The sequence below is a fragment of the Poecilia latipinna genome, unplaced genomic scaffold (assembly GCF_001443285.1).
Source record: "Poecilia latipinna isolate Pla-1442-1.1 unplaced genomic scaffold, P_latipinna-1.0 Scaffold105, whole genome shotgun sequence".
In the NCBI taxonomy this organism is placed as follows: domain Eukaryota; kingdom Metazoa; phylum Chordata; class Actinopteri; order Cyprinodontiformes; family Poeciliidae; genus Poecilia; species Poecilia latipinna.
Window position 1 is genome coordinate 377,241 of NW_015112721.1, and position 15,858 is coordinate 393,098.

The 15,858-nt window shown below is 36.2% G+C and overlaps 1 protein-coding gene across 1 annotated transcript in view; it reads left to right on the plus strand.

Moving 5' to 3' along the window:
• Positions 1 to 15,858, plus strand: part of LOC106944621 (mannosyl-oligosaccharide 1,2-alpha-mannosidase IA) — a 210,333-nt gene that overhangs the window by 121,208 nt on the left and 73,267 nt on the right. The window contains exon 4 of the mRNA XM_015027715.1: positions 12,325 to 12,405. Coding sequence (XP_014883201.1) covers positions 12,325 to 12,405 — 81 coding nt within the window. The remainder of the gene's footprint in view (positions 1 to 12,324; positions 12,406 to 15,858) is intronic.

Here is a 15,858-nt window from a genome sequence, read left to right on the forward strand (position 1 = left end):
TCCAATGGGAAGCAGCGTGTAAGCGGATCAGAGGAGGAAATTGTAAAAAGCAAGACAAGGGTGGAAATATTTTTAGCCAGAATATATTTTTTTTATCCCCACTTTATATTAAAAACTCTATTCATTCATTGTCTGAGTGTAATAATTGTCTAATGCTTTGACATCTTTATGGAGTCATTTTAATAAATTTGGGTTAGGGGGCTGTTTAAAACAAAAGTCTGTGGCGTATTGAGACCATCTTTATATTTTTGTAGTGATTTAACATTTGCTTCTAACATTCATTGGTAGTTATTTAAACTTTTCATATTAAAATTGTTGAATATATTTAGAGCCTCCCATGATCTGGGTCTTTTATTATGTTTTGGATTTTTATTAAGTTTGCTCTATTTTGCCAATTAAGAAGATGCAGATATTCAGAGAAATGTGTTCAGTGACCCTTTGCTTTTAAAGTTATTTTTATAATCTATTCAAGTCAAGTCATTTTTTTATTACAGTTCCCCTTCTGACTCTTGCCTTTTTAAAAAAAAAAATCATTCAGTTTTATTTTGGGTCGGAGTGTTCCCTACCGTTATTCTTCCCATCTGTTCAGCTCTTAATATCTCAGTTTCATCAGCTGTGGATTTGGCTTAATGTTGGAAATATTTTAGGAATGATTATGGTTTTCTTTCTTTTCATTTTTTTGTTGTTGCACAAGTAATTTTAGCAACTCTTGCTTTAAACCCTCTTGTCTCATGCCTGCTGCCTGTTTTTGGAACCTCTCTTTACCACAACCACATAACAAAGGCCGTCATTTACATGAGGCGGCTGAATGCTGGGACAATATTGTAGTAGACAGAGTATTTTTAAAGCTTTGACATTTTCATCGTCTTACCCTTTCATAACGAAGTCTGCAAAAAAAAAAAAAAAAAAAAAAACCCCCGCTTTAACAAGCTCATTAGGATCCGAGGCTCTTGTGTCCAAGCCTTGCAGCTTAAAGCGACAGGGCGTTTGTGGGATCTGATTTTCTTTTTGTTAGTAAAAAATATTCAGTAAAACGGATGAAAAAAACAAATGTTGGCTAGAAATTAGATTTTCTTTGTCTAATTTTTATACCTAAATCTTAGTGGTGTAACGAGAGCCCATCCAATGAGAGTTTTGCCAGATTGAAATGCAGTTTTTTATTTTATTTTATTTTTTTATCTGTCTTTTTCCCTATACACTATTCAGGTGCATTTAACATGACCTAATGTGGCTTAATTAGCATTGGAGAGACCCTCAACTTATTCAAATAATTTATCCTGTCTTGTTATAAGGTGAGATTGTTTTAGGGAGGCAGATGACTTAAAGTCTGTCGCTATATAGCAATGCCAAAGTTCGAGTCTTAATGCTCTTCCCATTCAGTTTGTAAAATCTATTTGTTAGGGCTACATAATATATTGTAAATGCATTGTTATTGCTGTATAATTGGCCACGGTACTTAATCTCATTTTATTTGTTTCTGTTTAAAAGGCAAACTTTGGTTCACACTTGGCACAAAATGCCTGAGACTGTATAAGTACAAAAATCCATGGAAGAATTATAAGAAAAAGATGAAACAAAAGGAAAATAGCTGGACTTATCAGAGGTATTAGTGTTATTCCTATATTGAACAACAATATTGCAATAATTGAGTTTAATATCATGCAACCCTGCTGTTACACTTTTTTATTTCTAAGGTAATGGTTGAACTTTTCTTTCTTTTTGTTCGTAAAAACTAAAAGTGTTTGTAGAGATGATACTGAATTTAGAATTTGATTTACATTATAATGATAAAAACAAAGAAGGGGGGTGTCACTGATCTTTGTGTTATATTGGCAGAAGAAGACAAAAAAAAACAATCAATCAAAACAATGTATTTCTTTTCTGTGTGTTCCGTGATGTTAGCCTGCAGGCTGTAAAATAAATACTGTATATGCCGATGTGTTAAAAGTTCTCTCACACTGAGTAATCAGAACATTTGCACACATTTCCTCTGTGAAATTCAAGCTGTTGTGATGTTACAGTTGTTCCATTATATGGATTAAAGATTTCCCGTGAGGATTCTACGGTTCTCATGAAGCCTCTTCAGCATAACTAGAACTACTCTGGCAATAATTTCTGAGACACAGTGATTAAATATTGTCTGAATTCATGCAGGCTTTTATTTCCAAATATAAAATCAGCAAACATGAAATCCCGTGGGTGTTTGTGAGTATTCTTGAGGATGTAGGGAAAGCTACTGTTTTTGTTTTTTTTCTGGTGAAATGTGTTAATCCTGAAAGAAAACATTTATATTTATTGTCAAGAAAGTCTAAAGAGGGACTCTAATCTGAAAAATTGACTGAATTGAATCTGAATAGAAAATTATAATTTTTTTCCTCTATGGGGTTCAGTGATGGATATTGTAATGTATAATAATGCTAGCAACAATGAATGTCCCACTTAAAACTTTCATACAAATTAAACCCTGGTATGAAAACGGTTTCCTTTCTTGCAGGGAAATGTTGGAATATCCTTGGTGAAAAGGTTGCAGCTAGACCTGCAGCATAACAGATGGTTGGTTCAGCCTGAAATATCTCATTAGTTGTATTCTCATATGATGTTAATTTGAACTGAACCAAACTAGTCAGTTTTATGGTTTTCAGGGATAAAGCGAAATATGTTATTTTATATATATATATATATATATATATATATATATATATATATATGAAAGCAGTAACAAGAGTTGAGTCTAACTCGTCAGATTGTGGTGGTGTGAAGTGAAGAACTTTGCTTGAGGCATCTGCTTTACTGTAAAAACTGTTTTATTACATTCAGATAAATGGCAGCAGCAAAACCACCAAAGAGCAGCCAACGTTTGTTTCTAACAGTGTTCTTAGACTCTAGTTATCTTTGATCTTTTTGGAAGAATGATCCCAGTAGGATTTTGTGTTGTTGCTGTCGCTTTGTTTTAAAAATGGGATGCTGGAGCAGGAGGCCAACTTGTATTTTTATTTATCCAGAGAGAAAAAAAGAAGCTGGCATTCAGGCTGGACAAGCTCTCAAAAAGAAAGCAGACGCTTGGTGGGAGATTGTATTAAGAGATTTCAGATTCCTGACACAATCTGTCTGATAACTTCATAATGCAGCGGTCAGTGGCGTGTTGGAACTAAATCCCAACACGCCAGTGACAGGAATGCAGAGAAACATTCTGCTGCCTTTTTTGGCCAACCATATTAAAATGTGTAAGACATTTCCAAATGTTCTTTAGAAAAGAACATTTGGAAATGTCCCAGTTGATTTCATCTTGACACAGAATGACAGTGGTTTTTAAAAATTGATCACATTTCTGAGAAAGACCGTCAGTGTTTCTTCTTTTCTATCTAAAAACTGGCTTGATTTCTATATTAAATCAAACCAGTTTTTACATTTTTAACTCTCTATCTGAGCACTTATTCTGTAAACGTGCTCCCACATAATGATGCGATTTATTGCCGTAAGAAATGGTAGCAATGAGACCTGTAGCCGGGTAGTTGTTTACCTCCACGGAACTGTTTTTTTGACCCCTTCTGACCTCTTGTCTGCTTTAAACGAGACTGCACTTGCTCCCAGTCATGAAGGCGTCTGAAGAGAAGCTGTGTCATTTGCAGCGTCAAGAGATTGTTTCTGCAAAGACGCCACGCCCCTGAGCTGAGGTCGAGCTGAGCTGACATTCTGTCTCGGAATGTGGCGGCAGAGGACATTTTGCATGATGCATTGTTGTGGATGCTAACAGCATGTTTATAATTCATGCGCTCCTCTGCCAGCTTATATACCAAATGTTTATCCTTGATTTTCACTAGTAAACATCATTTCAAAAATACAAATGTTAAAAAAAAAAAAAAATTGTGTTTGGCATATCACAGATTTTAAATGTGAACTTTGCTACATAAATAACAGATTGAAGGTGACACCAAAACAGCAGCAAGTTGCACAAGTAAAGATGGTTAAAAAAATAAAATAAAATAAAAACAGGAGCTGGAGCTGTTTTACTGTATGCGTGTACATGCAGCTGCTGATGCAACTCTGATGATATAAATAAAAATGGCTTCTACAGAATAATAATTTTGCTTATTCATGGAAAGAAACTGAAATGAGCAAAAATGTGCTGCATCAACTTCAGGAAACCTCATGAAAGTAAATATTTTTTATTTTGGATTAAGGGATGGATTATTTTAATACAAGACACAAGGGATGTTTGAGTCATATAGATTAACATATATTTTAATTATTTTAGTCTTTCTTTTTCATGATGAGCACAGCTGAACAGTTTTGCTGCTACAATTATTTCCACAACAAGACTAGTTGTGGATCTTTGAGTCATTAAGTTTACATTTTCTTTTGTTGAGCACATATAAAGATCTCTTTTTGTAAGGTAAGATTTACTAAAAGATTAAACGTTAGAAAAAAGATTTTTTTTTTTAAATTTTTTTTACTGTGTGTAAACATATCTGGTTATCCGTGGCCATGTGTTATATGTAATCAGTATAAATCCAGAAGGTCATAAGGCAGTTTTTGTCCTCCTCTCATCTTGTTGGTAGTTTGGAATCCAGCAGCTTCCAGTGTCGGAGAGGAAAAGTGAAGGATGCTGCTCAGTCAGCAAGGCCGGCTACAGTGGGAGGTGTGTACAGTATGTGATGAGAGATGGAAGGAGGTAGTCGCACACAGAGTCATGAAGAAGGACGGACTGCAGCAGGGTGAATAATAACTCCGGAGTGAGAGCATAGCAAAGTCCCATGAGGCCTGCGCATTATCATAGACGATGTGGTGGGGAGGCCGCTGGATTCCCCAGGAGGAAGCAGAAACACGTACACACCGAGCTGCTTTGCTGTGATTCTGCGTTTGTGTCTGTTTGTGTCTGCAAATGTAGAAAAAGAGAACATCGGCTGAAAGGGAAGGATATGGAGTCCTGGGCCGGGTCGTATATCAGCTATAATTTATCACCCTGGTGGTATTTGATTAATTATTCATCATGCTGTTACTACACAAAGTAAAGCATTTAGTGGAGGTTTATGGCGTAAATACAGTTTTCTCTCCATGCGCCTATTTGATAATGTTTAGGGAGATCCTATATGCTTATTAATTACTGGGCTTTTAAGGATAAATGCCGTCAAAGAAAAATAAACTGAATCATACGTTTAAAGATTCTCACCATAAGCTAGTGGCCCAAATTAGCGTCTCTATGCTCAGACCATTAAACCGCACTCTATTGATTTGAGACAAAATTAGGCATTCACTGCCTAGGCAGAGTTTTTAAAAATGCATCGTGAGAATTTAACTAGACTGCAGCACACAGATTGATGTATTTCAGCTGATGCCCATTACTGTCCGCCTGTCAATTAAAATGTTCTGTGTAAAATGTTGAAAGTAGCTCGCTTTAATTTCAATTCCCACTAAAGAAAAAACACTTCAGAAAAGATTCTCAGCTCACTGATGTGGTACTTGTTGCTGAAAAAAGAAAATAATTTCCACAAAAGCCCTAGCTTTATAGAGAGAGGGGAAAAAAAATATCTCATGTCTCTTTTCTGTAAAATAAGACAGTTTGGTCTAAATTGTCTTGGTTTTCAAACGTATTCACTCTCAAATAGTGCAGATTAATCACATGCAGGAGAACAATGGCTGCCGTAAGCCTATCAAGTAAAAATAGTATTTCTAATTTTGAAGTTCTCCAAAAGGTCAACTAGTTAACACTCATGTCCTTTTCATAAGTTGAAAATGGGAAATGGCCACAACAGGTTTAAAATAAGAACACTCTATCTACAGTTGTATTGCAAACAGAAGATGCTGTTTAATTTCCACTTGGTTATTGACTTCCTCTCTAGGAAAAAAAAGTGTCCTTTTAGTAAGTGGCCTCCCCCAAAAAACTATTTTTATTGATTATATTACTTTTTAAAGTTTTCTGTGAGCTTTTGCACTAAACGCATTTAATGTTGGCATTGTGGACAATTAAGGTTTCTTCAACGGTTCTCCTGAGTTTGAATATATTGTGCTTAAACTATAATACCCAATCCAAAATTCCAAGAATTTATATTCCAAAGGTTATTGCAATTTGATACACTGAGAATGGGGACTCCTGTGCCCATGTACTCACATTTTAGACATGACTGCTTAACTCTTTCCGTTTACAAGGCTTTCTTCCTCACAATATTCTATAAACACCAGATTTTTAGTAATGGTTATTTCACTAACAATGTTCCTCCACTTCTCCAAGGTCATCTTGGCTGCTTCTGTGATTATTTTTCAGCTCAATTCTTTTCTAACAATTCTGTTATTCCTTCTTTCTTCTTTTTTATATCCTGGTAGTAGGAGGTGACTTTTCTCACCAATCCTGACCCTATTTATTCTCCAGTAAGAGAAAAGCATAGACTGGACAGGGGACAATCAGCCTTGGGATACTCAGTTGGCGTAGGCAGCAGCGTGCAGTCGGCTCTGCTGCACGGGCAGAGATTAGAGCAACGGGATCAGATTGGTCCTTTTCATGATTTCTGCATGTTAATTAGCAGCGTTAAGTTAAATCACAGCAACTAAGTATGAATCAGCAGCTCTGGTTGGAGAGGCAATTACCCGCTTAATTTTCGGCCTTGGCTCATTGGGTCATTCTTTCTGTCACATTGGTCTAATTGGGATTTGAACTGTGGGAGCTTGTGGAAACCTGGATGCCGGCAACGCTGAGAGTCATCTGCCCAGTGACAACTATGCCTCTTTATTAGCAGTAAATCATTGCATTAACGTCTGAGCAGGAAACCCCACCAGGCTCAGAGTCTAGTCAGCTCCTTGGCACACAGCAGCGCAGCAGCCAGCCATGCCATCAGGCTCGCAGGCAGATCTGGGATGAGCAACAGCAGATATCTCTGCCACAACTGTGGAACGCTCATCAGCTGAGAGCTGAGCGGCAAAGACTGTCCGCTTCATTGTGGGGTTCTAGTGAAGCAGAACACCAGCAAGCTTCGACAGCAGTGTACCCAATGACTCATTACCCTCATTAATCAATTTTCTTTGCTGCTGTGGCTCCTCCTGCACAGCAATTACATTATGTTGAGCCATTAAAATGCAAATTTGTCTTTCATTAGTTGGTTCATTTAAATACTTGAAGCATTGTTAAAAGTAGTATCCAGTTGCTTTTGTTCTATATTTCTAAGTGAGGAGATGAGGGACACAAAGTAAACAGTTAAATCCCAGACTATGACTCATTGTAGTAACAGTGTTTGTCGTTTTTATTTTAGCTTTACTAAACAAGTGGTTATACTGCTCAGTAGGCATGTTCCAGTGTGTGATTTTCACAGTTGGATAAAAATTCATAAATGTTTTAAAGTTTTTCAGCTTACTTTTATTGTGATGATGCAAAGTCAGGCAAAAAAAACAAAAAACAAATCAGTTAAAGTTATTTGTAGGTTGATGCCCTTATTGTGTAGATAATGTGAAATGTGTTTTTCCTTTTCTGCTGCTGTTTTGAGTTTAACAAGCTGATGGTAGCTAGCTACTCTGAAGTCGGTTGCTTTATTTTAGCTGTCATCATTTATTCCATATGCTTATTCAACATGAGTGGGACTAAACAAAAAAAAAAAAGGTATTTCTTCACTTTATCAAATTTCATACCAGGAGAGCTGCAGTGCTCGTTTCACATCCCAATAAACTAGAACGAAAAGTTATTTTATTTTAGCAGTTCAGTTCAGAAATTGGTATTTGTGTATTACACAGATTCATTACACTGAGAGAAATATATTTCAAACTTTGCTTGCCACAAATGGAAAATGAAACAAAACATTTTCAGAAAATTACAGTATTACACAAGATGAATTAAAATGGAAGAAATCTGGGCTTACTGGCAAGACTTTTCATGCATTATACAGCGTTTGCACTCAATGATTACTGAGTTTACGTAGCAAGGCCTGGAGAGGTTCAACCTGTGGCTCTGCTTAGATGTTGAAGAACGCCTTGTTTGCTTCAGCTATGTCTCATCTCTGTCAGTATGCCAAAAGTCAATACATGTTTCATGGAGTTTAGGTCAGGCAAGGTTGCTAGCCAATCTAGCAGATTGATACCATTGTTATTTATTTGCCCATTCCTGTTGGAAAATGAAATCAGTATTTCCACAATGTTTTTCAGCAGAGAAAAGTATGAAATTCTATAGTTTCTTGTAGATTTGCTTGCTTTGGCTTGACAAAAACTCTCTGGACTAACACCAATAGATGACATTTGTCTGCAAATCAACAGTTATGGAAACTTCACAATGGATCTCAAGCAACTTGGATTCTGCACCTTTCAATCCTTCTTTCATCTACAGAGACATATTCACATTTTCTATTTCTTTAGCAGTGAGAAGACAGGTCTGACTTTGCCTTCTGTTTTAGGAAGAATAGTCAAATATCAATCAATAATTAAAAAAAGCTGACAGTACATCTGGATGTCACTTGACTGTTTAGGAAAGTAGCTTAAGCTTCAATTTCTTGTAAAAATATTGGATTTTATTTTCTGCACAGCAGATACAAATATAGCATTCCATTTAATCATACATGAAACATCCTTTCAGAGGATTTCAACATTGTTTTCAATCCTCTCTCCGGGTAGCTTGCCTCATGACATGACACAAATCGATTTATTTCAGCACAGATTTTAATGTTTTACTGTGTTGTCAGAGCTTGGAGGCTTTTAATCTCAACAGTTACCCCATTTGCAGTAAAGTATTTTTTTTTTCTGACTGTTCCTGGAAAAACATATTAGAGTCAAATGAAGGCACAAACAGCAGCTATCATGTCTGTTCTTTACCTTTAGAAGTACACCAGATAAATCCTTGCATGAATGGAAGCCTTTCACAATGCCTTCTTAGTGATTTACCGAGGTTGCTCTGGGAAGTGAAAGCGTGACTGATAAAACCTTTGTCAGCTCACTCATTTCCTTTCACTGTACGTTCTGCATATCTTGCTGAGAGCCACAATCACTGATGATAAATAGACACTCTGTTCCTAATCACTGCCATTGGGCTGCCTTTACAGAATCGGCCACTCATTTTTGGGTTGGCCAGACAGCTCAGCAGGCCTGCCAGAGGCGGCGGTGCTTTGTCTGAGAAAGTGTTGCTAGCCCGTGGACTTTACAGCTCCTTACTTTTATAAAAGCCCTGCTGCTTCACCTGAATAACAAAGCAGCATAAAACGTAGCAAGAGTAGGAAAGAAATATAGATTAAAACCTTTTTATTAGCCATCATAACTTAATATGTGAAAAGTGATTCTGAGGTTTAAAATATTTCCCTACTGGCACATTTAGGTGCTTCATTACTAAAGGTTGTGAAAGGCATTTAACAATGAACAACTAATGCATGAAGGGGAAACAATGCCTTGCATCCAAATTTCACATTTACTGTAAAAACATTTTATTATTTACATATTTTCAGACTAGCAGAAACAAAGCCATTGAGTTTGGAGATTTTGTTGCAATTGCATGATACATTCATAATAACACAGAAACGCGCTAAATTTCTTACTAATACAGTTCAAGTATTAGGAGGTTTCTAAATATAAACACAAGCAACTGCAAAACTTAATATGTAGAGATTTGAGCCCAAAATGTTGCTGAATTAACATTGCATGTCTAATAATGCGCAGGAGTTTTATCTGTCAGGTAATAACGCCGCTTTTTTTCACAACTTTTTAATTGGTAGTTTGCAACAATTCTAGAGTTGTTTTTTTTAAGGTTGTATAAAAAAAAATTGTTCGACTTTATCAATGTACATAACTCTGTGGGTCTGATAGTCAGATGGAAATAACATACGCTGACATTTAAAAGATACCATATAAGAGAGTTATAACATATGCTTAAGCATGTTATTTTAAGTGAAAATGTATATAGAGACTATTAAGAGAAGATGAACAGATGTGAGTGAATTCCCATCTTGATCATATGTTTCGAAGTGAAGCAAATTGCCCTTTTTGGCACCCAATTACAGTTTCCTTCTCATCCACTCTCGAAATGGCAATTTCCTTCTCAATGGGTCTCCAAGTCAATAAGTGCCATTCTGCTTCATCCTCTCAGCGATCAAGAGAGACGGTGATTATGGCGACATACGGAGACACATGCAGTGTTACCTGTTATTTCATATTTGGCTTAGAACAAGAAACCTGCCACACAGATGTCATGTTAAAGTTGCAATGCAGTGCGCTTCATAGATTTTAGAATACATGTGTTTACTGGAAGTTGTGGAAAGGGGCAGGTTCTGAATAAGTGAAGTTTTCTGCAGATTTGCACTAATCTTAAAAAGAGTTCCTGTTTCTGGAATGTGCAGGATTAGTTATTGACACAATAATTGTTCACTTTACTACAGACGGAACACGTCGTTTTTATCTGACATTCAGTTTAAAACATTTTTTAAGCAATTTTATGTCACACAACAGAGGGGGAAAAAAATCTGTTTTAACTAGCGATCTTGCTCTTCTTTAATCAATACCACCCTGCAGCTGCAGGAGACTCAGACAAAAGAGGAGACAAAACACTGGGGAACATAATTACATGGATTCGCCTCTCTAGGCTGACTTTTTAAAGTTGGCTTGCCTCTAGACGTCTTTGGAGAGCGAGATCTCTTTATAACAAGCACACAAAGAGAAGGCGAGGGCATGAGAGCCTGGTGGTTTGAGAGACTTTCTCACAAGCACAGGTTCACCTCGCCGGTCTTATCCCCACAGTGACTAATGATTAAGGATTGGGTCGAATTGTGTGCTTGTAGGAACACAGCAGAATTTCCTAATTAACATTTGCTGTCATGGGGATTCAGCAGGACCTATCCTTTTGTCTGTAATACCAACATATTGAACATTGTATTCCTTCAGGTGTTTCAGTTCAGAAAAGTTGTACATGCAGTGAAGCCACTGCAGCCCAGTTGTTCTCTAAAATCAGTGCTAATCAGAGCCAGATTTTATAAGTAACCAATTCTGTTGTTCTGACAATCGAAAGGAAATTTAATAGAAATTAACTTGGTTCAATGCTGTCAGGTTTCTTTTGACCTGTTGAATTGTTTAAAAAAAAAAAAAAAAAAAAAAACATTTCCCCAACTTTATGAAGTATGAACATGTATTTGTCATCATCTTCAGACAACAGTAGATACTGTTGGGAATTGTGAACAATAAAATGTGACCCACCATATTGGCAACTGAAACTTTAATTATCTTTTACAAGAAACAACTTGACTTTCATTGCTAAATCTTTATGTCCATGATTAAAACTGCATCATGTATCAATCTATTAGTTTATACAGTTAGCTGGAATGTCTTGTGATAACTCGCATCTCTCTGTTTACTGGTGCAGATCCTCTCTGCTGTAGGACTCTAGGTTCCCAGCTGATACTGGGAAAAGGAAAATGTCTCCTTTGAAATTAAAGCATTCTTTGTTTCTAAAATAAAAGTGGCATATTTAGATTTTTGTGCAGTCAAAAACCCGGTATCATAGTCCAAGTACAGACACTGAGTTGCCAATAGCCTAAAAACCTGGATGAGTGATGCTCTTAATGGAAGTGTGAAATCTCAAAAAAAGAGTAATTTCATCTCATTAACAATGTTTAACAACTCTCTTGTTAACTTTTCCTACAAGTTGAGAGTGTTGGTAGTTTTAATGCATGACGTAGTGTATGATGAGAACAGGCTGCTATTTTGTTCTATGCAAGTATTTTATGCCCAGATGTTGCACTAGTGAATGCCATCTTTCCTCCTTTTGGCATATTCACCTGACTTTTTTCTGTTTCACATTTTTTAAATCTATCATCCCAATGTAAACCCATCATGTTGAAAGGACTGCTAAGTTTCCAGAGACTGAGGAACAGTATTCATCTAGACTTCTTTAGATTTCTGAAACGCATATTTCCGATTGCAAACTATCCTGAAAGTAGCTGTTTCTGTCCATGACACTTTTTTATTTTAAAATTTAAACTATTGTATAAAAGAGAACAAAACTAACTGGTGTTGTAAAGCATACTGGAGTGATCAACAGTGAAATTTGTCTTCAGTGTCGGACTTCTTTTGCAATCATTATATCTGCCTAATGAAGAAAACGGTCGCGCAATGCAAATCAGAACACCTGGAAGAGATGAAACTTTCACACATCATCATACATTTCAGAGACTTCACTGACTGAAATATTTACCTTCACATCTGGACTGATGTGCACCCAAAAGAGTTCCCAAACCAACAGCAACTTGAGTTTAGATGGGGAGACTTAGTAGTGTGTTCATTTCTCCCTTCATACCTCAACTTTATTCCTAACTTTAGGTCTTAGCTGAATTATGACATTTGACAATTTGATCTCCCTCTCTCTCGGTTCAACAGAATGGCGAGGCATCACTCTTTGAGGTGAACATTCGTTACGTCGGCGGGTTGCTCTCGGCATACTACCTGACAGGAGAGGAGGTAAGATTAATAGATGTCTGTTGTCCTTTTTTCTCTGGTGAGATCTGCTGCTTCCTTTATCTCCAACCAGCCCTGGAGTTTGAGTGATGAACATCCTGTGAGAGTGTGACAGTAGAGTGTGTTTGTGAGAAGTAATGTGTCCCCCAAACTACCACCAAGAAGCTTCTAATGAAGCCTCTTTTTGGTAGTTTTTTTTTTTTTTTTAAATGGAAACTAATTAGACAAAAAATGACTGTTAATAGTTACAGATCTAACATTTTATTCAGATTGTGTTTAAGTTATGGATTACTTTTTCTTATATTAATTAAATGTTGTTTTGTGGGCTTGGCTAAACCACCCATGTTTTTATTATATATGGTTGTATGGTTATAAAAAAAAAAGACAATTTGTCAAAGGAAATTTACTTGAGGAATTTCTGACTTTAAAGAACTATCTTTAATTAGTTAATGCTCTTAATCATTCATTTAAATGTTCAAATTATAAGATATAAACCTGTTTAAAGTGAATTAATTAAGCACAGATACTTTTATTTGTGATTGACTGTTTAAAATCCTTATTTGCAGAGATTTGATCATAAGTTAATTGCTTGTAAATTTTCAAACGACTGAGTCTGTGATTAATGTATAAGCTGATGTCATTGTGCTTCCAGTGATATTATGCGGTCAGTGATGTAAATAATGTTTCTATAATTCGGCCTAAATGTTCAATTTTAATTAGCTGCTAGGAAACATCTGGAATGTAAAACTCAAAAAGAGCTGATGCAACATTACATATTCAAAAATAAATCTTTCAGATTGGATGTGGTGTGAGCCTGGAAGAGATAAAATAGTCAATGGAGGCAACTTAAAAAAAAAAAAAGTCTTTTCTCCATTCACTCTGAGTGAAGATGTTAATTTTTACATTGATAAAATAACTTATGGCAAATTTGCAGGATCTTTGACAGTGTGAATGCAACCTTAATATTGCTATGCACCAAACTGCCACCAGATCAGTTTTTTTTTTCTTTACCGTTTTCCTCTTCTCAGAAATGTACTTCAGCACCTCATCAACACCTTGTTACAAAAATCCCACTGTATACATCTACAGTCACACCTTTCCTTATCCTCCAACCCAGCAATACACCTCAGGCTTTATCTCAGGCTTTTTTATTTAGTGAAGCAACATGCTGTAGGAACACACTAATCATCAGTTCAGTATAGTCAGTTCTCTTATAAAATTCCCAGCCTCTAAGTAACAGCATGTCAAGGACAGACTACCATCACTGCCACCACAACTTCAACTCATATCAGCCTCATACTGACTTTACAGCTTCACTGTGGAAGTTGAAATGACTCTTTTGGTCCATTCATTCACTAATATTTGCCAAGAGACCACCCATCGTCTGGACAATTCCTTTATGACATGAGACCGCCTTATTATATGAATTTAAACAAATGCATTTATTAGGAATAATCTACACCCACAGCTCAGTGTATTAGGGGCATCTTGCAAGTACTTTTCCTTCGGAACTGTCTTAATTCAGCAAGTTGTCTCAAACAGATTTTGGTTCATGTTGACATGATTTCACACCCTTTATGCAAAACATCCATTCCACCACATCCCAAAGGTGATCTACTGGATTGAGATTTGATGACTCTGCACACTGAACTCACTTCCATGTTAAAGAAACCAGTTTAATATGATTTAAGCTTCATCACATGATGCATTATCCCGCTGGAAAGATGAATTAGTAGATGGTACACTGTGGCCATGGTGTGCAACAATAGTCAGATAGGCTGTGGCATTTAAACAATGCTCATTAATACAAAAGTCCAAAGTTTGCCACTAACCTGTGTGAATTGAACACAGTTCTTTGTAAGCTGACTGGAATGGGGTTTGCTGTGGTCTACTATTGCAACACATCTGTTTCCATGTTTAACCTGGTGCATGTTCTGAAATATTCTTATCAAATTGAGACTATTTTTGCTAAACCTGTTTTGTGGGAAAACTCCAGCAGATAAGTAATTTTTTAGCTGGACTGGGTCATCTTGTCCACATCTATATGCCTAAATGCATCTGGCTGCTTCCATATGATTGGCTGGTTTGCTACTTGTGTAAACACAGAGTAATTAAAAAATAAGATATCTTATCTTCCAAGAAATACAAAAATCATTTTCTAAATGTAGTCTGAAAAAATGGAAAAGACTTAAAAAAAATTATAAATAACCTAACATCATTGTAATTGTGATTAATGAAAAATGGACATCTGTAAAGCAGGATTTGTACATGTAAGTTTTATTTGATAAAAATACACCAGTATTAACGCTTATGAGAGTTTAACACCACTGAACTTTTCTATTTACATTCTGCTTTTATGTAAAGTGGTGATGAAGTAAATAATTCTTTGTAAGTCCGTTATTAACTCCATTTTACAAAAATATGGTGTCAAATCAACCCTGAAGTTAAAAAAAAAAAAAAAAAATGTGTATATATATATATATATATATATATATATATATATATATATATATATATATATATATAAACTATGGGGCACTTTAAGGTTTTGGTAAGACTCGAGGTTTGTACGTCAACTTTAAGAGATGTCCTTGAGTCTGCCACATTCATTTGAGAGAAGCTGCTGGAAGCAGCAACCTGTTGTTCTGAATCCGACAAACATTGCGTGTGCTAAAGCTGGCTCCACTTGAGAAGAAGCGTGACGACCCTGTAAGCCTTGCCTGGATAAATAATTGTTTAAAATTGCCTATGACGACTACACAGCACGAATGGTCGAGTTTATTATCAGAATGTTGTGGAGTCACCGGAGGTCAACATGTCGCCATAATGAGCATCTGCAGCCTTTTGGAGCGTGCACGTTTTATCCTCTGCAGCTGCACGTTTAGAAGACTGCAGTCAGAGGAAAGAGACTGAGATATGTGCCAAAGCAACATTAGTGGAATGAAGATGCAGTGACATATGAACATTTGGTCGCTTTAATGGACATTGATTTGCAGGCCAGCTGAGTTGAGGAGAGAGTGGCGTAAAATTGTTCACTGCTGCTGAATGAGTGAAATCTGAATACATTACCAGAGCAGAATATATTGTCGGATCCATTATTTCACATTTGCCTGCCTTTAAAGTCATGCAGAATATATTCCTCTGGTTTATTCACTGCTCCATGGAAATTCCTATAAATGGGAGCCATTGATGGCAATTTGTGAAATGAACATACTGTATAAAAAATCATTTTCTTTAAAGATTGCCTCTATCTTACCACGTCACTCAAGCATAACCTGTTATGAATTCCAAGTACCTTGAATAAAGACCTACTTGTAGCCTTGATTTTTTTTTTTTTTTTTTTTTTCCTTTTTTTTTTGGTTAAACATTTTTTTCCCCTTAATAAGTCTTTTTTTTTTTTTTTTTACATCCTTTTTTGGTTAAACATTTTTTTCCCCTTAATAAGTCTTTTTTTTT